The 23,292-nt window shown below is 39.4% G+C and overlaps 1 protein-coding gene across 2 annotated transcripts; it reads right to left on the bottom strand.

The window, feature by feature from the left end:
* Window positions 1–16,138: 16,138 nt before the first annotated feature.
* nkx6-1 (NK6 homeobox 1) lies at window positions 16,139–21,593 on the bottom strand. 2 transcript variants are annotated; one of them, XR_002753133.1, is made up of 4 exons: window positions 18,256–21,593; window positions 17,877–18,049; window positions 17,063–17,448; window positions 16,963–16,977 (listed from the first exon to the last, which is right to left on the bottom strand). XR_002753133.1 is itself a non-coding variant. In XM_005811623.2 (3 exons), the coding sequence occupies exons 1-3, from the start codon at window positions 18,818–18,820 to the stop codon at window positions 17,203–17,205; spliced, it is 984 nt and encodes a 327-aa protein (XP_005811680.1). In that variant the 5' UTR covers window positions 18,821–21,593; the 3' UTR covers window positions 16,139–17,202. The 2 variants fall into 2 exon arrangements, 1 of the variants encoding a protein (XP_005811680.1); XM_005811623.2 differs by having other exon boundaries at window positions 16,139–17,448.
* Between the last annotated feature and the right edge of the window lie 1,699 nt (window positions 21,594–23,292).

Here is a 23,292-nt window from a genome sequence, read left to right on the forward strand (position 1 = left end):
ACAAAGGGAGATTTTGTAGGACGGGTGTCTGATCAAATCTGGTATAAAACCAGCGTTTTTGAAAAAGAACATCATGCTAACACTTAAAGACAGTGGTGGGCTGATGCTCTGGGGTATTATCAATTTATAGCAGTTATTTGAATTTCTTCAAAGTAATGTGTGCTAAATCTGCCTATGTCAGACAAAAAAAAACTTAACATTTTTTAGTTCCTTATCAATAAATTTCACATGAACTAGAAATGAAACATTTGTGACAGTTTTGGTTACAAAGCATTCCTTCAGTTTAAGATGAACTATGCAGATTTTCACACAAAATACAGAATTGTTTAATGGCTACATGATAACCAATAATCAGTTTTATGAATCGGCAGTAAATTATTTAGTTTGCAGAAAAGTTGTGGAATTCAGTGAGACTGATAGATTTTTGGGGATTCTACTTTAAAATCCCAGAGATGCTCATTAATAATAATATTTGCTTTTATCTATAGTTCCATGACAACAGTACTACACATTTACTTCCTTCAGAACTCATCAGTTAAGCCTACATTAATGAAGCTGGCAGAAACTGAATGATGCTGTTCACCTGAACCGCTGACATACAGACATCTGACAATTTGAAATAGAAAGTCTGCTCTCAGTAAAATCAGCCATGAATGAATTAATATCTGCATAGTGTCAAACTGAAGCTTGACCCTCACAGGGAGGGTAGAACCATAACTGTCTCACTGCGATTCTCGTTTTATCCTCACCCAACAATCCAACTCTGTCACAAAACCCTGATCCCCCATGAAGTAGAAAACTGGTCATTTGTAACAGTTTATCTCACAGCATTATGGTTCTTTACCCAGAATGCTTCACTCTTCCGCTGTCATGCTTCTTTGGACTCCTCCCAACAGTAATTCACAACTAGCTTTGAATTTTTGATGATTTTTTTTAATGAAAGTGAAATTAATTTTTGTCACTTCTCATTTTGAGTGTTTTGTGTTTTGGGGGCCATTAATTTGGATTAGTGCAACGAAACACACCTGACTGGTATAATTTTATAACTTACATTTTTATTTGCTTAGATGTTTATGCAAATAAACAATTGTTTATTTACATTACAATGAGGGAATTTACAGCATGGACCTAAATTCTGTCCTTTTTGATTACACGTCTATTAGGAATAAATTGAGAATGTTATAACATCCTTTGTTGTTTAATGAAGTGACTGTAAACAATCCAACAGATAACATAACTGTCAACCAGGACAGATTGTTTACACCTGCAACGATGCTAGCCATCTGCAGGTAACCTGGATTTCTTGTGTTTCTTGGAGCTAAAAAAAAACTCCTCTGAAAGCAGAGCAGAACTACGCTGGCAGTAAATGTGACGCCATCCTTGTCCTAGTTGTTCACTGGTACCTTCAAATCAGAGATTCTTGTATCTGTTCATTTTCAGGTAAATGAACAGCCAGGATATTGTGTTGTTGCTGTTTAGATTCCCCAATGCAGAGGTCTGTATACTCCTCACTCCACTGCTGAGCTGATGGTTGGCTGTTTTAGCATTAATATGAACCAATCTCTGTCTGAGAGTTGGCAAGTTTCAAATCCACCAGAATTATTGAGTGTTTTCAAACATTCCAGCCACACATGGAATGATGATGTTCTTCCATCTCTTGTTTTGTCCTTCAGTGGACTAAGATTAATGTTTTCTTGAAACCCTGGATGCCTCAACATTGACCAAGAAGGATTCTTTTCCATATCCATCCTTCAAACCTCAGAGTTGTCTGGTTATCCAGAAGTTTGAAGAGCTTTCTTGATGTGTTTGTGTTCCTGGACCTCAGCATCTGTTTGGGTCAGTGCTGCAGAGTTCTGATGACTATTTATACTTCAGTGTGGTGAGACTCTGGTCCCTATTCAGGCTTTAGCACTGGGATGTTGAAAACTAGCTCTGCTAGAAAAACCATTTCTGGTGGAATTCATGGAAAGTTAAAAACTGGGATGTGAATTCTTCATCTGTGACTTAGGATGGAGCTGCTTTTCTCATCAGGTGGAAGTGATGGGGTTAGTAGAGAGCATTCAGCTTCCCCATGAGGAGACAGAGGTTCCTCCTCAGCAGCTCAGGCTGACATAACTAAAGAGGCATTAACACCTACTTATGACTTCACTAGGCAAACATGGGGCCTTGGTGAGCATGGGAAAACAGCATTATAGTCCTGTGGTGAATTGGATGAGGAGAATAGGCACAATCTCTGCCTTGTGTGGAGCAGTCCATCTCTGCCTCTGTCTACACACAGTTGACAACTTTCTCTCATGTATGCCAACTTTCCCAGGCAGGACCAGCACCATAAAAGGGCCTTTTCCTGTGTCTGGGCTCATAAATCAGAGCAGCAGGGTCATGTCTGTCCTGCACCTCACCGCTGGCAGCAACATAGTGTTGACACTGGTTCTGTTGTCACTGTCTTGGTAGTCTGAGGAAACATATCTGCCAGTGCAATTGATTACAGGGAAAGATCCACCAGATATGAGAGAGAGCCTGAGGCATGAGTTATGATAATTGTAAGTGTTTATTGAAGCTTTAACATTCTTTGACTTGTCAGTTTGTTCATGGGAAAATACTGTGGTTTGCTTCTAATCTTGCAAATCTAATCAAATTTCACCACAGCAAAACACAACCTCTGAGAATCGACTGTGATCCGCAGTCTGGAGCAGGACTGGCCTAACCAGACTTTTTATGAATCTCTCAATGAAACCTTTTCATAAAAATAAGGGACGGCGTTGCAGCTGTGACATCGGACACTAAATGATTTAGAAACCCAATTTAAATAAATAATTTTGCTGTGGGAAGAACCCTGCAAAACAGAAACAGAGATTTTTGTATATGCATAGTTAGAAGCAGTCTTCAAATAAATGTTTGCAAAAGATATTTTGCACATTTAATTATTTTACAATGAGAGATATGCTGCATATACAGTATGTGCTAGCATAAGAAGCAGAGAAAAGAAAAAAGAAAGCAGGGAATTATATTTTATTTAATATTACAGGCCCTGAAGATGTAAAGCACCTTTCAAAATAAAAATCACAGTTCTTCACAATAAAACAGAAAGATGAAAACCAATGAATTAAAATGATGGCAGTGTGAGTTTCAGAAGAGGATGTTTGAGTCCCTGGCAGCAGCTCGGGGGCGGGGAGAGCTCCAGAGTTCAGTGGTGGATGATGTTTCTGATTTCAGCCCAATAACTGATCTCAGGTGGACTGAGGTTGTTACCCCTATCCACCTGAGATCAGTCTGAAATAACTGCAACATGTTGTCAGGTGCTGCGATGGATTGGCGACCTGTCCAGGGTGACCCATCCTCTCGCCTGAAATGTCTCACTGGAGATAGGCACCAGCACCCCTCTAGACCCACCCGGGACAAGGGTGTAAGAAAATGGATGGATGGATGGATGGATGGATGTTGTCGTGTTCCGAGGAGACAATGTAGCAACAAACTCCTATAATCCAGATGTGAAGAAAAATAATGAATAACAATTTCCAGTTTTGAGTGTGACACAATAACATTTAACTTTCTTTGGTAACACTAAAAGAAACTAAACCAAGCGTAAGCTGAATCAAACGTAAGACCAAAATTCACAACAACGTCTTTGTATAAATGTGGCAAAGAAACCAAGTATTTACAGTTCCTATGAAAGGTATTCACCCCCTGCATGTCTGATGCTTTTTATTGCATTTAAAAATCAATCAAGATCAACAAATTGTGGCTTTTCTGACAAAAGAATGACAAATAATTCATTATCAAAATGCAAACTGATTTCTACAAAACAATCACAGCTAAATACAGTTATTCAACAAAAAAGTGATTGCATAAATATTCACCCCTTTAAAGTGTCTGACCTTATTGAACACAGGTCAACCCAACTGGTGCTGGTTATTGTAGTATAGAAGGTCCAGTCATGGGGCGTACCAGGTAGTCAACAATGAAGAGATCTTCATTACTGGGACTATTTTACTGAAATCACTGTATTGCATTTTTAAAGTATTTTTGCACTTTATTAACAAGCACTTTATTTAGCACTGCACTTTAAGCATAGATTTGCACATCAGTAACAATTTGCACACAAGAAGTTTTAATTGTATTTATTGAGTATTTTTAGAGATTAGCATGTAGCCTTTTGTTCTGGGCTCTGCACAGCTGCTCCTCATTGACGAGTGAGGTGGTTGCCTGTGGAGGGAGGATAATTGTTACTCAGAGCAATGAGCTACTGGTGGGTAAAACTGAGCAAATGTGTTGTGCATAATCTGTTGGGTGTGGAGTGCTAATGTAGAGTGACTCACCTGTCTTTTCTGTGTCCTCTCCAGGGTGTTTGGACAAATGCTGCCCCGGGGGTCCAGACACCATATATAGTCTCCGGGAGAGGCCATTGAAAAGTGTGGGGGGGGAATTGTTTATGGGTTTTGTGGTGTTTCATTTGGTGTAATGATAAAACATAAAATATTTATAAAAAGTAAATAGAAATGTTTATATTTAGTAAAAGGTATTTTAATTAAATAAGTGGATATTGATGAATTGAGATTCCCCTGTGAATTAAAGGTGGTTTGATCCGTCACAGCTGGGACTATTTAAGACTGCAGTTTTCACCTGTGAAGTGTTGTTTGATGTTGTGTGAAGAATAAAACCACTGCTGTTTTCCACCTGACTCTGCCTCAACGCCTCAACCTCACTGTAAAATCCAACCGCGAACGGCTACCTTGTTACAGCTGTCCTGGATATTTTCTATCCTGATTTGTTTCTACACTGTGAGCAGGAAGAGTTGTCTTCCACATCCATCCTTCTGGATCGCTTTTAGTTTCTGATCTGCTGTGTGTCTCGTTCTCACTGCCGGTGGGGGTGAACTAATCTGAGACATCTATTAAACAAAGCTGCTGGGAGTGTGTGGAAGAGCAGCTCTGCTGTTAACATCCCAGGTTCAGACAAAGTTATCAACATCTGGTGATACTGATGAAGTGTCCAGATAACGTGGGCTCGGTTCTGGTGTGGCATCGCTTCTTAAGGCCCAGACTGAAGCATGAACTCTAGTCAACCTGGTTTCATCTACAGAGTTTCTCTTGACCTACTTATGAAGCCGCCTCATAAGGAGGCATCGATCCGGCGATGGATGATTTGATGCGTCTGAGCCAAATCACAGGGAAAAGAGGGGCTTAAGTGTGTGTAGGGGGGACTATACCTCACTGTTACTTTTCTTATGACCAGACGCTCCAACGACGCTCTGCTGGGTCAGAGGTGAGGGGTTATCTTCCCGCCCAGGGTCACTCAGCATTAACATTGCGCCAGAATTAATTCTGTTTTCAGACAACATATCTTTCTACACAAAAACGTAATCCTTTTAAACTGCAGCAGATCTTGAATGGTTTTAAGGAGAAGCTAAATGAGTGGCTGATTTAACTGCCAAAGTATTTTCCTCTGCACATTTAACCAAAGCTTAAGACTCATAATAGCCCAGGTCAGCGCCAGAGAGATTTCCATAATCAATTGGAAGAGGTTCTCAAGTTCATCAGGTTACTGTGCTTTCTCTCCTTCCTCATTTTTCATAGAGTTATTTATTGTCAGGGTGTCTGTCAGAGGAGGAAATAGTGGCGTTCAGCAGGGCAGCAGCAGCGTTTTCCTGCTGAGGTCACCGTCTGATCAGCGCGCTGTGGACTGCTGCTCTGACCCACACCTCCACTTCTGCTGGGGCTAAAACACCATCAGCATTTACATCAGGGTTGTATTTAAACAGGAGAGACAGTCCTGCTGAGGACCGTGGTCCTTTCATATAACCATAAATCTTCCTCATAATAATACAGATAACTGAACTATAAAGTTCTGTTTCCATCACAACACAATGGACATAGAGCACAATCCATATAAATAATATGATTTGTAATAGAACTTCCTGTACCTCTTAGAGTTTGGGTTTAGGTTCATTTCATAAGTTTTTTATTTGTAATTGTATTTTTTATCTACTTTTGTTCAAATAAATTAAATGCATCTCTAAAAGTATCTTAAAAGCTGTCTGAATGGCATCAATTAAATGACGTAGCTAACATTAAATACAATTAAAGACAGATTGTAAGAATGTTCTGTGGAAGAATTTAAGGAAGGTTTAATGGAATAAAAAATAAAACCTCAGGAAAATAGAATGCAGGCAGTTTTCTCCATACTGTTGGGCTGCATCTAAACCAACTAATATTTACTTCTTTTGATTGTGGTCAGAGATTGAATTAGACTAGTTGATCTAATCGTCTAGTTGATTAGACCAATTAGATGCTCTAATTAACCATCTTGCTGTCTCTTACTGATATTCACTAAATCATTTCACCAAAAGCTTTCCTTAATGCCCAGCTTGTTTTAATAGATCTCAGCCTCTGCATGACTCCTCTTGGTGACTTCTCCAGAGCCAGACAACATAGTTTGATACCTTGACTTGTAATAGTATAGAAAGCCTCAACAGGACAGCCATCATTACTGAGCTGCCAATAAAAAATGAAAACCTATTTAGGCTGATGCAGATGCAGCAGAGCGTCAGTCAATAAACCAAACAACATGGTGGGCAGATGGGATCAGCATGAGCAAGCATCCAGCACAGACAACAAGGTCAACTATAGAAACGCCCCAGACACAAAGGACAAGCCAGGTTATCAATATGCTTCTTCTCACTGAGTTACCTGATAAAGTTAAAACCTTTTATATCCAACTCTGGACCAGCCAACAGCTTTTAAAACTTTGTATCAAAAAGGCAGTGGCTCAAATAAAAGACACAAAGATGTAGACAGTAGCTAAGATATGATCATATGTTTTCTTAAAGCTGGTAGTGATCAAGATTATTGTTTTAAGCATACCAGTAGTTTACCTTTACTTCCTGTTTTTGGTTTTAACTTGTTTCTGTACTGGCTACTGCAGAACTATCTGAACAATAAATGTGGTCTTAATTTACCAGCCGCATTTATCAGTTTTCATCAGCAAACCTCCCAACACTTGCAGAGCAACACTCCTCACACATGACTTTAAGGCTTAATTATCTGTAATTATCCATAACAATGAAAGTGGTATTCACCAGGTATTCACCTGGTTCAGTGGTGGAAGGTGAATGCCAGCAGTAGCTATATTTTCTCAAGGTATTGTACATACCTTGAGATTTTCCTTTGATGAATTTTTTTATTAGTTATTTGACATTTTATTATTTTAACTTTTTTACTATAAACAAAACTGTGGAATAAAATAAAAATGGTCTTTTGTGTCAAAACATTCTGGTTTTGCTCAGTTGCCCTGGCCTTCTCAGTGAAGTTCGTTGACAGTCACATCGTGTGTCATCCACTCGCTGTAGTGACTGAGCGCTCTCCTCTGTGATGGAGTGATGGACGCCCCCACAACACATCTGGGTCATGTGACGGGGGTCCCCCTGTTTGTCACTCACAGGACGAGGAGGAAGCACATTGTGTGCATAATTTACCAGCCACATTTATCAAAGAAAGAATCTATAAGGCAACTAATGACCCACGAGAAATTAATGACTTCATAAAACAGAAAAATCTTCTGTTCACACAAGCATGGCAGGATGCTCTGACTTTGATAAACCATTAAATGACATAATCAGAATGGTGGGAGCTCATCCGTTGGAGAGGCAGCTGAAGGGTGAGCCCTCATGTGTGCTACATACATGAAGTGGAGATTCCCGCTGCAAGACTTTTATCTTAAACCCAAGTGACAAAAAATAAAGAATAGCAGTATCTGTATTTTTAGGGTTTTTTTCATGAAACTTTGATGTGTTGTTGTCTGCTGTGTAAGGTCAGATGGGTTGCAGAAGTAAGTAGTTAACATCAGAATGTGTGAGGGAATTACTGATATAATGTAAAGCATATTTGAGAGTCTTGAAAAGCACTATACAAGTCTGATGTCATTTCATTCAAATTCTGCATAAATTTACAGTTTCCATGAAACTGAAGCAGGGAGGGAGCAGCATAAATTAGCTCCTCTAAGTGATATAGATACTTTGAATATTAATATTGCAAATATTGATTCTTAATTTGTTTATCTGTGTCTCCTTCCTCAGTGTCCTTCCAAAAAAGGTTTATTTTTGTTATATGCTAACAAGTCTTTCTGCTTATCCTGATCACTATTCCTGTTTAAAGGGGCAGTGTTATGTGATATATGATATTAAATAGCACAATCAAGTAAATATGTTACTGTTAGTTGTTACAAAAATGCTACATATGTATCTGGCATGATTTAAAAGAAATTTGACTTTGTAATTTGACCCCTTGAAGTTGAGGCTCTGTTGCTTTAAGAAGCTCTGACACTTGGCCTTTAGCACAACAATGCACACCACATGGTGGCATGCTGCCGCTAGTCTGAAGGAGCTGAGTGGGGGATTTGGGGGGAGGGATGCTATGGGAGGTGGAAGCTCAGCTGGATACTGCAGCTCCCAGGAGGAGCTCTGTGGGAGAAAGCATTTAGGTAAGGAGATTGAAGGATTTCACTCCAGGAACACTCCAGGTGTGTTTGTGATGAGGGAATAACATTATAACATGATGTAGAGCTCAAAAAAGTCTAATTATCTCCGCCCCTCCACTTTTAAGGAATGTATTTAGTATTAACAAACACTGCTATCTACAGCACAGATCTACTGTCTAAAGATATAACATAGTGTTACAAGGGACTGAGTGTTGTAGACTTATACAATTCTTCCTCCCTCCAAATGAATGAATAACTAGAGTTTGATTTGCACGTCTGCATCAGCCTGATCCAGAACAATCTATTACTTTACTGCCATTTCCTAAGTGTTTGCTCCCCCGCCTGACCCTGCCACTTTATCTGTTGGTTTTTATTTTCACACTGCATGCTGTCCATATGTTAATCTAATAGTTGCCATAATTCTTGTGCAGCAGGGCTCGTGTTTTATTAGTCCTGAGCAGGAAGAAAGAGAAGCCAAATGCATTTTAATAAAACCCCTGTAGCAACCCGCTAATGGGCTGACACAGGAGTATTTGCATAGAGATGAGTTACGGCCGGCCGCCTTGACGTGACTTTTAAAATATGATTGAGGAGGTTATTATTGCTGCACTATGATACGTGTTAACAGGTTATTTTAGCGTGGCTAGTGCTAATAAAATTCAGAACAAAAGGCCCAGGTGATGAGGGCAGGGTTTTTCATTGTCAGAGTCTACTGAGGGCGCTCATTTTGTCATTACTTACCACAGCCAAGTCCCTCCTCCTTCTTCTCATCTCTTCATCTTCAGACCAGGATTCTTCTCACTGCTGTCCATTCTTCAGGAGGCAACAACAGGCTTCAAACTGAATATAATGATTTCTTTCCTTTTTATTTTAAAGCTGTGTTCTGGTTCAGGCTGTACAAGTTGACTGGTCAGGTTAAGTGAAACTTCCTCAGCACCATTACAACACGCTTCCAAATGTTCACTGACACAAACCAAACCAAAGACGTTTTACAGTGACCTTTCATGTGAATATTGTTCTCCAAATATTGATAAACAATATTTGCATTGTTTTTCAAATATTCTATCTTTTAAAAGCTGAGAAATCTGGATTTTAAGAAACATTTTGGTTTTCTAAAACATAAAAGATTATCTTCATTAAATTAACAATGAACAAAAAGTTAATTTATTCTGCAAATGAATTCAAAAAGTAAAACTCATTAAATACATTCTTTATATAAATTGCTTACTGCATTGAGTGTGAATGAATGAGTGTGAATAAATTGCATGAACAACTCAGTCAAGTCAGACATTTTTATTACATTTTGAGTTTAGAATTCTTGAAGAAAATGTTCCTCAAATGCGTTAGAGTTTATACAGCAAAAACATGTTAGAAGAGTTTCAGTCAGTTTTCATCGTAGCGCTGAACCAGTCTCTCATGTTCTCCCATAATGGACTCATGTCTGGACTGGTCTTGTTAGATCTCTGTGCTACATTTGCTCCAATCAACTTCAAGTGATCATTAGGACGGCCTGAGCATGCTGTAGGGATCAAAGCACTAACACTTTGTTCTGTAAACGATAAATCTGAACTCTAAAGACAGGATTACTGGAATAATGTGATGTCACATGGGTCTCTGTAGAGTCACAGTGTTTTGTTTAAATATCTGCATATAAACTAAACCTGATATTCAAAATAAACTGAAACAATAGAGTTGAATAAAAAATACACAGCATTAAGTATGCCAAGTTCAAATATTTAACCAAGTTCAAATATTCTGATGTTTCTGCCCTGCCAGAAACATCAGAAGTGTCAGATCATGCCTGCTGACCTATACGTGCAAACATGCTGCTTAAACTAAACACGGTGCTGCAGAGAGAGAAGTGACTCCTCACTATGTAAGATTATCTGGGAATGAAAACATGGGCAATGCTGCTGCCTGCTCAGAACTCCTGATCACACTCTGCTACCACACCTTATTCACATCAGCAAGCCAGCAGGTGAGCTCTTAAGGAGGATCTGCTTACACACACAAACGCAGAAACGCATTCAGTTAATGATTCACATAATCTGTCGTTAGGTTACTCAAGCAACCAGAACAATTAAAGGTGACTTTATTTCCATATGGCCTGTGCCGCTTAGCAGCGTACTGCTGCAGAAACGACCGTCGTCCTCTGAAGACACAATGTTTTCACTCAACCATGAATGTATTGGTTAGAGAGTCGCTGCAGCGCGCCACCTTCTCATAATGCAGCATCCCCAGGCGCTCCTTATCACAGGAGCACAGGCAGCTTGGAACCAGATAAGACCGCCATTCATGTCTGTGGGAGCTGGCGACTCCCATGACACATGTCCGTGTGTATAATCTCTTGTAGAACATGGTCAACTGAGAGAGCATCAATAGGCTCTTTATAAAGGTTGACTGACACATTAGTCACACTGGCACACAGGGAAAGATTTAGTGGGAGTCAACAGGTAGAGCTGCTTACTGAATGGCTGTTAACAGGTTGGAGTCAGGCTGTGCTAGCTGCAGCGCCGGCGTAGATCTTCATGCTCCTACTGCTTCATGCTGCTTCTTTAAGTTCTACTTCAGTTGGTTGCTAATCTGATCAGAACTACTGTACATGTGAAACATGCAGATATTTTGTGTAGCTGAATATTGTACTGTATATTTGTTCTGCAGATATCATTAGATTTTCTATATTGTTAACATGAGTGCAGCTAAATCTCTAAATTAACAGAAACATTTAACCCAGTGCATCCTTTCATTTAAACTGGAATGTTGCATTATGACATATGATTATGTAGCTCGTAGGAAGGAGAATGTACAGTATGTGCCAGTCCTGAGCTGCAATCAGAACAGCAGGTAAGCTAGCAGAGGAAGTGAGGAAACAGCTGCTGCAGAGGGTCTCTGAGGACCAGGGCCATGTTCACCACACCTGGACTCCATAAAGGCAGTGTTTCCCCACCTGGGGTCAACAGGGGGCTCATGGCCTCCTGGATCTTTATAGTGCTGCTGCTGTCAAACATCTTACACCGTGTGGTGAAAAAAAAATTCTGCCAATGAATCGCTGTGGCATATCTGTGGATAACAGTTGGCAGCTTTTCAGTCACCAGCAAAACAGGTAAAAATTATAAATCTGACATGGGTTTATTAGAAGACTAAGCATGCCTAAGGATTGTGTGCATGAGTGACAGTTCGTTTTATTCTTACAACTTCTATATTCTAATGCTGTCATTTTAATGTTAATAAAAAGTCATTGAAGCTGAATCATCTGACTGTATATCTGTTACATTAGCTGATTCGTGTTCTATAAATTTCCATGAAAAGTATGCTGGTGTATTTGTTGCTCTTTTTCTATCAGCTTATAAATATATATTACAGCTGCAAAATATTGAGGAAAAAGATAAGAAAGATTTGTAACATTTTGTTGATTATTGTCATTAGGTTGATTGACCCTCCCACTCTCTGAGTTTTATCAGGTGGGGCATAAAATCCAGTGGGATCCCATCTAAAGGTCTAATCGGCCCAGTGTGTGTTTGAATGCAATGCACCTAAAACAATATAAGCTACCAAATATTACATTAAAGCAGCAGTTTGAGATTCCAACATGGCAGACCCTAAAACTGTGATAAGGACTGGAATCTCAAAGTACTTGATAGCTCTCACACACACACACACACACACACACGCCTACACGTTAAATCCACACACACATACTGAAAATATGTTGTTTTTTTATAACTGATTATTTTTCATCTGCAATACACCCCAGATGTTTTTCCTCTCCATAAAAACCAACAAACTCCCAGAAAATTCTGATTTTTGCTCTGAAGGTGTTAATATGGAATAAATGTTCCAACATTCACACAGAGAAAAATAAATAACCTGAAATGATCAGTCTGATCACAATTGGATAGTGTTTTATTCCTCCTATCGTAGTTCTACTATTTTATGTCTGTGTTCATGTTGTTCCACTGTACTGTTAAATTGTTCATAATTAATAATGAATTGCCTAAAATTATGATTAAGGCAAATTTCATCATCAGACGCCTGCAGGGAAATAAACATTTCAGATAAAAAGACGTGATGACCTAAAGAATAGATTTTTGCAGGAACAGAAACATGGCTATAAATACACTGCTCAAAAAAATAAAGGGAACACTCAAATAACACATCCTAGATCTGAATGAATGAAATATTCTCATTGAATACTTTGTTCTGTACAAAGTTCCATTTGCACAACAGCAGGTGAAATTGATTGTCAATCAGTGTTGCTTCCTAAGTGGACAGTTTGATTTCACAGAAGTTTGATGTACTTGGAGTTATATTGTGTTGTTTAAGTGTTCTCTTTATTTTTTTGAGCAGTATATATCAAGAGATATTCCTTCTTCAAAATTAATCTAAATATTCCCCTCAAACCATCCACCCATCCATCCATCACTGTGAAAAGAAAAGCCATGCTGACAAAGTTGGATGCCTCAGCCCAGATTCACAGCCTCACATTTCCAACCGGTCCAACCAGCTTTGTGCTCTCCTCACTCAGTTTAAAGGTTTTGTACCACTTAGGTACAAAACTAGCTTTTAGTAGCATTAGCAGGATATTAATGTGTTCAAGTTAATCTTTCATGAACTTGTATTCTACATTGAATCAGTTCATGGAGCCTCCACTAAACATTTAGACATTTAGCTAAAGTATAATTTCTTCATCTTTAGCCTTCACTGTTTGACTAAGAAGTCAAATCTATTGACTAAAACCACAGAGACATAAACCTTCATATCTCAGAAGCTGGGAACACCAAATATTTAGCAACACATTTTTGGAGTTTCATTTTGTTTTTGATTTGTTTTATTATATAATTTACACTTTATGGCATTTTCATATTAGCTTTCTGTTTGGACCTGATTTGCCAGGTTTTCAGTGCAGTGGCTTTTGAAGCCTTCCCCTCTCAGTCTTGCTGCTCTCTGTTGATGGACTCATTCCTTTCAAAAGGAATCAATAAAAATGTTTTTATTACAATCTGAAAGTTCCTTTTGTAAAGCCAGAATCAGTCTGGCTTTTTTCTTAAATTTCAAATAGAAGGACAGAATGAACATCCTGAAGGTGTGACATTCACCTGTCAGTTAAACAAAGACAAAGATTCATTTTGGGCCATAAAGCATTAAGATGAAGATTTACGAGATGATTTTGTGCTGTTGGTCTAAAGGGCAGATAAATACCCAGTATAACCAATGCTGATAATATTTTTAATATTTTAGGTGAGTGTCTTCATTTTAATAAATACGCAGAAGGATTCAAGCCTAAGAAGAAGATTAATCAAATGTTGTGGGCAATATGTTTTGCTCTTTTGTTTTTTCCAGGAAACCATTTTATTATATTATGTGGGGATTTATTATAATGTCTGCAGAAGAGGAATTAGTTATCTCCTGAAAAAACAGCAACAGATTTTTAAAATACAGCCGGCCTGTTAAAATAAAATAACATTCTCCCCTTACTTTTGTGGGGGCTTATTTTTATTACTCATTATTACTATTTTTATTCCTCATGCAGCACAAAGTTACTTTTTTAGCAGCTGAGTGGAGGAGAGGCTCTGAACTGATCATGAATGGGTGAAGAAGTAAAATCAGGCCCAAACCAACAAGCTGCAGTTTTAGCTCAGAACAATTATTCCCTCATATCGACCTGAAACCTTTAATAATACCTGAAGCTGAATGGAGACCCGCAGGGCAGACCCACCTGTCACTGATCCACATGGAGACACAGGTGTTACCTCAGGTCGACCTCTGTCCTGGCTGTAGGCACTGGTGCTGTGACGTCACGGGGGGCCGGTGCTGGCCCAAGCAGGATGGATGGTTCTGTCCCAGTTCCACACAGTCATCAGCTCTCTGTGATGTGGAGCTAATTCTGTTTAATGGTAAACCAGACACCAGGAGGGCAGGTTTAACACACACAAGCAAACAAAAAAAAGTTTAAATATCAAAAAGAATAAAACTGTTAGAGAGCAACATGTAGAAACAGGTCAACTTTTCCTTAAAATTAAGGAATGTTTTCTCCTGTTTGTTTCTTTCTCTGTTTCTCTCGTTGTTTTACTCGTTTTGTGATCCGCAGCTCCTTCACTTTCTTGCAGTGAACATTATTTAACTGAGGAAGGATCCGTGAGATGACCGCCTCAGCCTCCGGAGCGGAACCCGGGGCTCAAAGCGGCTGGTCAGAGCCGCATAACGGGCAGAAGACCTGCTCGGAGTTTGGCCCCTGCGGGGTGTGAGCAGAGGCCCATACACTGCAGAAATAAAACATTTACTTTGCTTTTTAACATTCTCCCCTTATCCATTATCATCATGAATACAATATCGCATGAAGCTCAGTCCACGTAAGATGCGTAAGGACATCTTGATGGAATAATCATTGGTGACTCTGGCCTTTGCAGCTTAAACACAAAATAATTGTTCAAAAGGAAGAAACGCGAGAACCGCGACCCAGTCCACAACTCAGCGTGGTCTGTCCAGCAGACGGGAGGAAGTCAGGCTGTGTCCCCGCGGGTTGTTCTGGGTCAGAGCGGACGCCACGGAACCGGGCCCGCTGCCACCAGCAGCTTTTGTTTCACTGGAGCAGACTGACCGAACAGCTTCAGTGTGAGGAAGAGGAAGATGGGAACCACAGGAGGAAGGCCAGCGGAGAGTGTGGAGTCAGGTCAAACTGACCAGTGATTGGGCCGGATTCCTGTTTCTGTTAATCATTCATTAAAACACTGAATTCACTTCATCGCTGACAGCTTCGAGTCGAGGGTTCAAATCCCTCCAAACAAAAACACGAGTCAAAACTCATATAATAATAATAATAATAATAATAATAATAATAATAATAATAATAATAATAATAATAATAATAATAATAATAATAATAAAGCCCTTACAATTTTTTGTAAAGGACCTTGAGACGACATGCGTTGTGAATTTTTCGATCATAATAATAATAATAATAATAGTAATAATAATAATAATAATAATAATACAGTTATTATTATTATTATTATTATTATTATTATTATTATTATTATTATTATTATTATTATTATTATTATTATTATTATTATATTTAACGCCCTGTTTAGAACGAAACCCAACAGTCCATAACATCCAGTTAAAGCTAGAAAATAGATTTTGGGTTCTCAGAGAAACAAAATTGATAGATTGATTACTATAAATATACATCTGGAAGATATAAAAAACTCGGGTAGAATTCAATGAATATATATATATATAAAAATAGATAGATAGATAGATAGATAGATAGATAGATAGATAGATAGATAGATAGATAGATAGATAGATAGATAGATAGATAGATAGATAGATAGATAGATAGATAGATAGATAGATAGATAGATAGATAGATAGATAGATAGATAGATAGATAGATAGATAGATAGATAGATAGATAGATAGATAGATAGATAGATAGATAGATAGATAGATAGATAGATAGATAGATAGATAGATAGATAGATAGATAGATAGATAGATAGATAGATAGATAGATAGATAGATAGATAGATAGATAGATAGATAGATAGAGTTTCGGATCTACCTGACAGCAGCAACTCGCTTTGATTTGATGTAATAACCATAAGTGCCACAAAACCCGTTGAATAAATAAGGGCCGCGCCACTTCAGTAATGTAGGGATATTTTTGCACAAATATATTTAAGAGTTAAATAAATTAAATACATATTCAGCGTAATTCATGATTACAATTAAGAATTTCGCACAGCACAAAAATTCAATTAATATGAGAGAATGTGTTGATTTTAATACACCAAACTAGGTGAAACATAGTGCATTCCCAGGTATATTTAGTTTAACACATATATTTTATTAGAAAAATGTTATGGAGGCGTCCTATGCAGTGTGTCCTAAAAAAAACCCGCGGAGCAGCTGAGTTTGAAGCCGACAGAGAACAGCCTGCTGCCCGCTGAGGAGCCTCGGTTTTCCGGTCTGGACCTCAGCTTGACCTCGCCCGTGTTCAGGCCCTGATCAGAGCCTCCAGAGGGCAGTGGACCCGCACCGAATAAAACCCAATTCACTCTGCTCTTCAGGAAGGAATGGTCACCATTCGGAAGCATTTTTTAAGAATAAAAAACTTTTTAAAATAGCCTTTCATTTAATCTCAAACATATTTAAAAGGCCCTGATAATAACAACATTAATATAAATAATAAACAGGCTGTGATAGGTTAAAATGGCGACAAATTTATAAAACTCCAGCTTTGATTGAATGCATCGGTTGGAAACAACGAGCCAACTTTAGAGTTTTTATTAAATAAAAGTGCTTTACATGAAGCTGCTGCAGGCCGCTTCCACAGCTTCACCAGTGTGGTGTGTGTGTGGGGGGGGGGGTGTTAGCGACCTCAGGTGCAGCTGCGGTTTTATCTGACAGATCAAGAGGCGTTCAGGGACAGACAGGAAAAATACCTCTGCTGTCAGATCAAAACAAAACGTGTTTACCGCTGATCTGGGAGAATCGTTTCTGTACAAAACAAATAAGAAAAAAAAACTACACATAAATTATTCACAGCAATGATTCAATAGCAATTTCTATTCATACAACTCACGCTTCTATTTACAGCTAAAGTCTTCTCTGTGAACCGGAAGTGTGTATCCTCTTTCGCCACGCAGAGAAACATTCACAAAGTGAACCGAATCCATGAGTTCGTCCCGCCAGATCCTCCTCGGAACAGGAAATAGAAGTGAATTAAGAGCTGTCGTTTTCAGATGTGTGCATCAGCAGCGCAGAGCCCGGTTTGTGTTTTTTCAGCAGCTGTGTGATCTTTTCATCGTCCGAGTTCGGGTCCAGAGGTTTGTTGTAGTCGTCGTCCTCCTCCTCGTTGTCCGACGTTCCTTTGAGCCGCTCCGTCTCCGAGTCCTGCTTCTTCTTCGCGGAGGCCATTTCCGCTGCGTGCTTCTTCCTCCACTTGGTCCTTCTGTTCTGGAACCACACCTGGCCGGTGACAGACACACACACACACACACACACACACACACACGTTTCAGTCCTTCCATGTGTTTTATATCTTATATGTAATGTTAGCACCGCCGCATAATCGGAATAATTGAGTGAAAAATATTACTAGAAATTGCAGAAAATGTTGAAGAGATTACAGTTTCAGCTCCGTTAATGAATTCAGTCATTTTCTAAACCAAAGAAAAATAAAACCAGAAAATATCAACAACTAATTTATTCAAAATCTTAATCATCTGCCATAATTTATATTGATTCAATTTTGGTCATCTGAAAGTGTCAAAAAGAATTATTTAGATTCTTCTCAGAGTACAGAATAAACCCTAGAGTGTGCCAGTGTGTGTGTGTATGTGTGTGTGTGTGTGTGTGTGTAGGCTGCCCGCTCTCCGGCTCTCTTTCTGAGTTACCTTCACTTGGCTCTCGGTCATCCCCAGAGAGTAGGCCAGCCGCGCTCTCTCTGGCCCCGCCAGATATTTGGTTTGTTCAAAAGTCTTTTCCAGCGCAAAGATCTGCTGCCCAGAGAAAGTGGGCCGAGTGTGCTTCCTTTTCCCATCTTTGTCCAGTAACACTGAGTTCTGATCTGCAACACAAACATGGAAACAATTTTGGAACTAATTATTTCATAGTTCTTAAGGAACACAAATTAGAAAATAATTCAAAGCGAGTTATAAAATGCTGCAATATCACAACTTTCCGATAAGTTAATTCTATCCGTATGTAAAGGAAAATTAAGTAGTGATATTGTAACATTATATATTTTTATTCATGTATTTATGTATCACTTACGGGGTGAACAAGCGAACCTGGCGTCTCTCCAGTGCGGACTTTGCATAACTCCTGGCCAAAAGATCGGCGTCCTTCCCGGGAGATCTGCCAGCGGCTTCGGGTACCGGGCCACGGCCACAGCCGCCGCGCTGGGGCTGAAGTAAAGTCCGGGAGGTGGCGGCGGGCTGAGGCTGCTGAACCTGGGCAGTCCTGACAGAATCCCAGCAGATGAGGAGGCGGCGGCGGCTGCAGCAGCTACGACCGCCGTGGTGCCAGCTGAGGAGACGACCGGCCGGTTGAGGATGTCGTTAATTCCGTGCGGAGTTGCAGAGGAGCACTGCTGCGGGGAGCCGAGGCCCGAGGACAGCCCGGTGGAACTCTTGATCCCGGGGGAAGACACGGCCATGCCGCCTGGGTTGGGAGATGTGGTGGCGGGAGAGGTGGAGGAGTTGGGACAGGTGGAGAGGGGATAGGCCGGGTACAGGGGGGTCTTCATCTCGGTCATGCTGTGCAGAGCTGCCAGAGGTGGAGTGCTGAGGAGGAAGGCGCTCTGTCGGGACCCGTCCATCTGACCCACCGCTAGCATTACCGCCTCTGAGGGAGGGAGGCCCGGGAGGACTGGGGATGGGGCTGCGGGGGCTGCGGGGGCCAATCTCCAGATTTCAACTAAAACAGCTTCACTTTCTTTCTGGACTCAAAGCCCATCTCAGTCAGCGGGCAGAATCCAAATCCCAAATGCTCCAGGAAAGCAGGACGAAGTTCCGTTTGTGTTCGGGTCCAGTTCAGGTCCGGGAGCCGCTCTGGTCTGTCCGACAGGCTGGAGGAGACCATCAAAAGTGATCATCAGCTCAGCATCTTCATCAGCTGCGAACCAAACTTTGAGAGGAGACGAAGAGCCGAAGTGTGGGGTGGGGAGTGCGCGTGTGTGAATGGAGCTGGGGGTCTTTGTTTTGATTGGGTGACCAGGCCGTGATGCAGTCCACCAAGATTCAGGACGGCTTCTGATTGGTTCAGCGATGCTCTGATTTAATGAGCAGAAATCAAAGAGGGGACAAGAACCGCGACACGAGAGCAGAAAAAAACTGAAGAGAAACATAATCACATTTGATGATAATGATTATAATGATTCAACATATAAATAAGGTAAAACGTGTATATTTCACCTGCAGATCGATGATTGCTGCAGGATGAGCAACAGGCTGCAATAAGGAGGCTGAGAGAGTAAAGAGGAACAGACAGCAGCTGAATTTCTTCCATTTGGTTTTAGGTTTTTACACAATAAAATGAGTCACTAAGAGCATCCTGAAGCTGAAGGTTAATTATTATAAATTTTATTACATGAAATATTCCAATATTATTTCTATTACTTGTACTTTTATGATTTTGAGCATCATCTGACTAGATTGGTCTTTAAGTGTCTCCCACAGGCTTCCGTAAGGTTTCTGTTCATGTTGACTTTTTAATCACATACCGGTGACCAGCGGGGTTCCAGTTTAATTCCCGAGAATGCTTCAGCCAGAGAGGGGGCGGAGACCAAAGCACTTATATTCCGATTGGGAGATGTTCATGTGATCGGAACACACACACACACACACACACACACACACACAAAGCGTCTCCCCAAACTCTTCGGACAAGTAAGTAAAATATTTCTGTAGAGGTCTATAATCTATCACGTGCTCTAATAATTACTAAGAAAATAATTCATTTGATTAAATTGTGTTTATTTCCATGGCGCCAGGAATAAATAAATAAGGAAATAAACAAACAAATGTGATCTGAAGGCTCTTTACAAAAAAAACCTATTAATCTTCAATCACATATATGTGCAAGTTTTCAAATTCGTTCAGCTATTCCAATCTGATTTACCAAACAATTCAATTCAATTCTAGAATTGAATTGGCGCTATAGAATTTGGCGCTATTTCTATAGCGCCAATTCACAACAAATATGATCCCAAGACAAAACAAAAAAAAAATAATTTCACTTCAATTCATATTTATACTAATTATCAATTTAGTACCAATTGATACTAAATTACATAATGCTCAATTAATTATTCAAAGATTTAAAGAAGTTTCTATGTAGGAAACCCTGCAGACTGCATCAACTTGCAGAATTCACTATTAGTGCTATTCAGTTTTCAATTCAACTATAAAATACATCCAGATCAATCCAGTTGTACAACGCAGAGCTTTGATTTGGTTGAATGGCATTTGGTGGGAGTTAAAGTCCAGCTGATTGTATCAAGTTACTGACTGCAACAGTTTGTCCTACTGATAAAGCATGTGGGGACAGAGGGAAGAAAGAATTCCTTTAAATTAGGAAGAGAGCTCCAGCAGAGCCAGGCCTGCTGAGAGCCTGTAGCAGGAAGTTGGTGTGGAAAAACTCCAGCAGCTTTTCTCACAACACACCTTCTAGGTTACTAAAGAGGAAATGTCCACATTATATCAGCCAAATACGTGACTTTTAAATCCTCAGAGCAGGCCTTTAATTTTTAACTTGAGGTGATAAAACAGAAATGTTTCTATTTCAATGAGATGTCATTAAGCGCCGGTGTTTACATGTGTTCCTTGAACGTGCCTTTTTGCGTCAGTGCGCTGCTTTGTTTTGCAGAGGAGCGTTAAGCTCTAAGAGTGAGACAAGCTGAGGTATTTATGTTGAGCGGAAAAGATAGAAAAGAGTTTGGTTTGCACTGAGGATTTGATTTAATCCTGTCCTCTCTCTCTTTTTTTTTATTTTTTTTTTTACAAATTTAAAATGATCTTTCCTAACCTGTAAATATTTCTTGGCATATTTGATCAAATATTCAAACACATTTTAGATAATGGCTATAGTATATTCAGAAAAGATATATTTATTTATTAAATTTACCTGTTTTATTTTTTACCTTTCATGCTTCAATCTTAATTGTGAATATTTAATTACAGTATTAGGTTTGGTTTGTGGTTCATTCTGTACAAATGAAAACAAATTCCTTAAATGTCAGATGTCATTAAAAAGTGAGTAAAAGATACAGTTCTGTATAATTTATCATCCTAATATCATTGCACAACCAATACTGTTTTATTAACAATATTAATAATACAAAGACTCATAAGAATTGATCCAGTTTGTGGTCATCTCTGTTTGGAATTTAAAAGTTTTACATAAAGGAACAGGCAGAAGATTAAAGGCTTTAAAATTTATCACATTCATAATTCATCGTATTAATCTTTGAAATCCCAGCCAGTTTTTGGAGATTCTACTTATCAAATTGATCAAGTGTAAATATGATGGTCAAGAAAAATTCCCCATCGACTGATCCTCATCACAGTGACCATCTGTGTGTTAACAGAAAGCATAGTACAAATGTGCAGTAACCTTATAGAAGCAACTAAACGACTCAAAAATGACCATCATTAACCAGTAGAAAACTTTCATTCCAGGAGTGGATGAGCCACAAGGTTCATGCTGCTTAATACTCAGAGAAATTAGAAAACTCTGGATCTCTGATTTTACCAGCCTCTACACGTGTTGCCCACCGTGTCAGAAAAGGCTTTAATACATTTGTCTCGTATTGCCTGGATAGAAAGGATGTTCTATCCAATGAGAGACGTTTGTCCATGAAGCACAGAACCAAAGAGCTCACACTCCAGCCGGATCATCTGGGCATCGCCACTGCATCAGTCAGGAACTTTATGAGGTAATCTTGGATGAAACGTGAACTTCCTGTGCAGCAGCTGCTGGTTGTTTTGCCTCAGACTAAGGTTAATAATTTGATAGTTTGACCTACTCTTGTATATCACATTGTAAAACCTGGCAAGGAAAAAAAAGATGTTCTTTGCATGTAAAAATATTGAATAAAGTGAGTGGATCAGGTTTTTGTTCATGCAACCACTGGTGGATTATTAGACGATATGGACAGAAGGGATTGGAGCTCTCAGGATCTACAGTCACATGTTCATGTTAAGAGTTTCTCTTCCTACAAGTTGTGGGGGAAACACATACATTTCGTACACGTCTTTAATCAGGAAAAAACTTGGCTCTAACATTTCATTTCAGGCTGGACAGAAAGTTTCTTATTTTCACTGTATATTGTATTAAAAAATACTAGTTTTTTTCTGGAAACCCAGTTAAACTCTTCTTTCTGCATACAGCTGAACCAGGTTAGCAGTCTGCGCAGGTGAAAATGGAAGAATTCAAGTTTGAGTAGCAAAGAACCATCTAGTGAAAACAGGACATCTGTTCTATCAAACGCCTGACAGCTGACAATCCACGAGGGCCCCCGTGTGGACACCACCTGTAACAGCAAATACTTTTCTATGAAAATCTAGTATTTCTAAATTAAATCAAAGAACTATTACGAAAAATCTGAAATCATCTTAAGATCTGCCTAGGGTTTTAAAACAGATCTTCAGTTTTTAGTCAGACTGTAATCTAAGCTACAGTTCATTATTATTATTCAATATACTTAGAACGTTTATCAGGGGTAAATTGAGCCACCCCTAGGAAATGGTTTAAAAAAACTGATAACGTGACCCAATAAAAGCAATTGTGCTAGTTAGAAGGTATCATTCAATTACGTTTGTAAAGGTAAGATGATTTGACATTTCTTTAAAAATGTTTTTCACTCTTGAAAGTGAACTTTGTGTTCAATCCACAATAATCGTTTTAAATTTGTTCTATATATGACTTGTGTTAGACCTGCCCAGGGTGGGCCGCAGCTCTCACCCGCTGGACATCGGCACCAGCCCCCCTGGAGACCCAACAAGGAGAAGCGTTGCATAATGGATGGATGGATGGAGCTTGTATACAAGTGCTGAACAAGTAGGGGAGCCAACAGAGTTAGTCTGTTTGAGCAGAAGCAAAAGATGCAGAAATAGGCAGAATGACACTAGAGATACAGAGACCAAAAAAAAAAAGTACTTTTGAGAAAGACGGGTTCTGATGGAGAAGCAGAGGCTAAAAGGAGTTTCTTAGTTGCCTTGGAGTCTCAACTTGCCAAACATATTAAACTATAATTCTGCAACAAGGATTCAGTTTTAATATTTCTTTCCAAATGCTAACTTTTGCTTC

The sequence above is a fragment of the Xiphophorus maculatus genome, chromosome 8 (assembly GCF_002775205.1).
Source record: "Xiphophorus maculatus strain JP 163 A chromosome 8, X_maculatus-5.0-male, whole genome shotgun sequence".
Classification (NCBI taxonomy): Eukaryota; Metazoa; Chordata; class Actinopteri; order Cyprinodontiformes; family Poeciliidae; genus Xiphophorus; species Xiphophorus maculatus.

Excerpts from the sequence above, each read along its gene's own strand:
- nkx6-1 (XM_005811623.2), bottom strand. The coding sequence starts at position 18,820 with ATGCTAGCGGTGGGTCAGATGGACGGGTCCCGACAGAGCGCCTTCCTC. Across the intron at positions 18,050-18,255 it reads CAGGTTCGCTTGTTCACCCC|ATCAGAACTCAGTGTTACTG; the intron begins GTAAGTGATACA and ends TTTGTGTTGCAG. Across the intron at positions 17,449-17,876 it reads TGACCGAGAGCCAAGTGAAG|GTGTGGTTCCAGAACAGAAG; the intron begins GTAACTCAGAAA and ends GTCACCGGCCAG.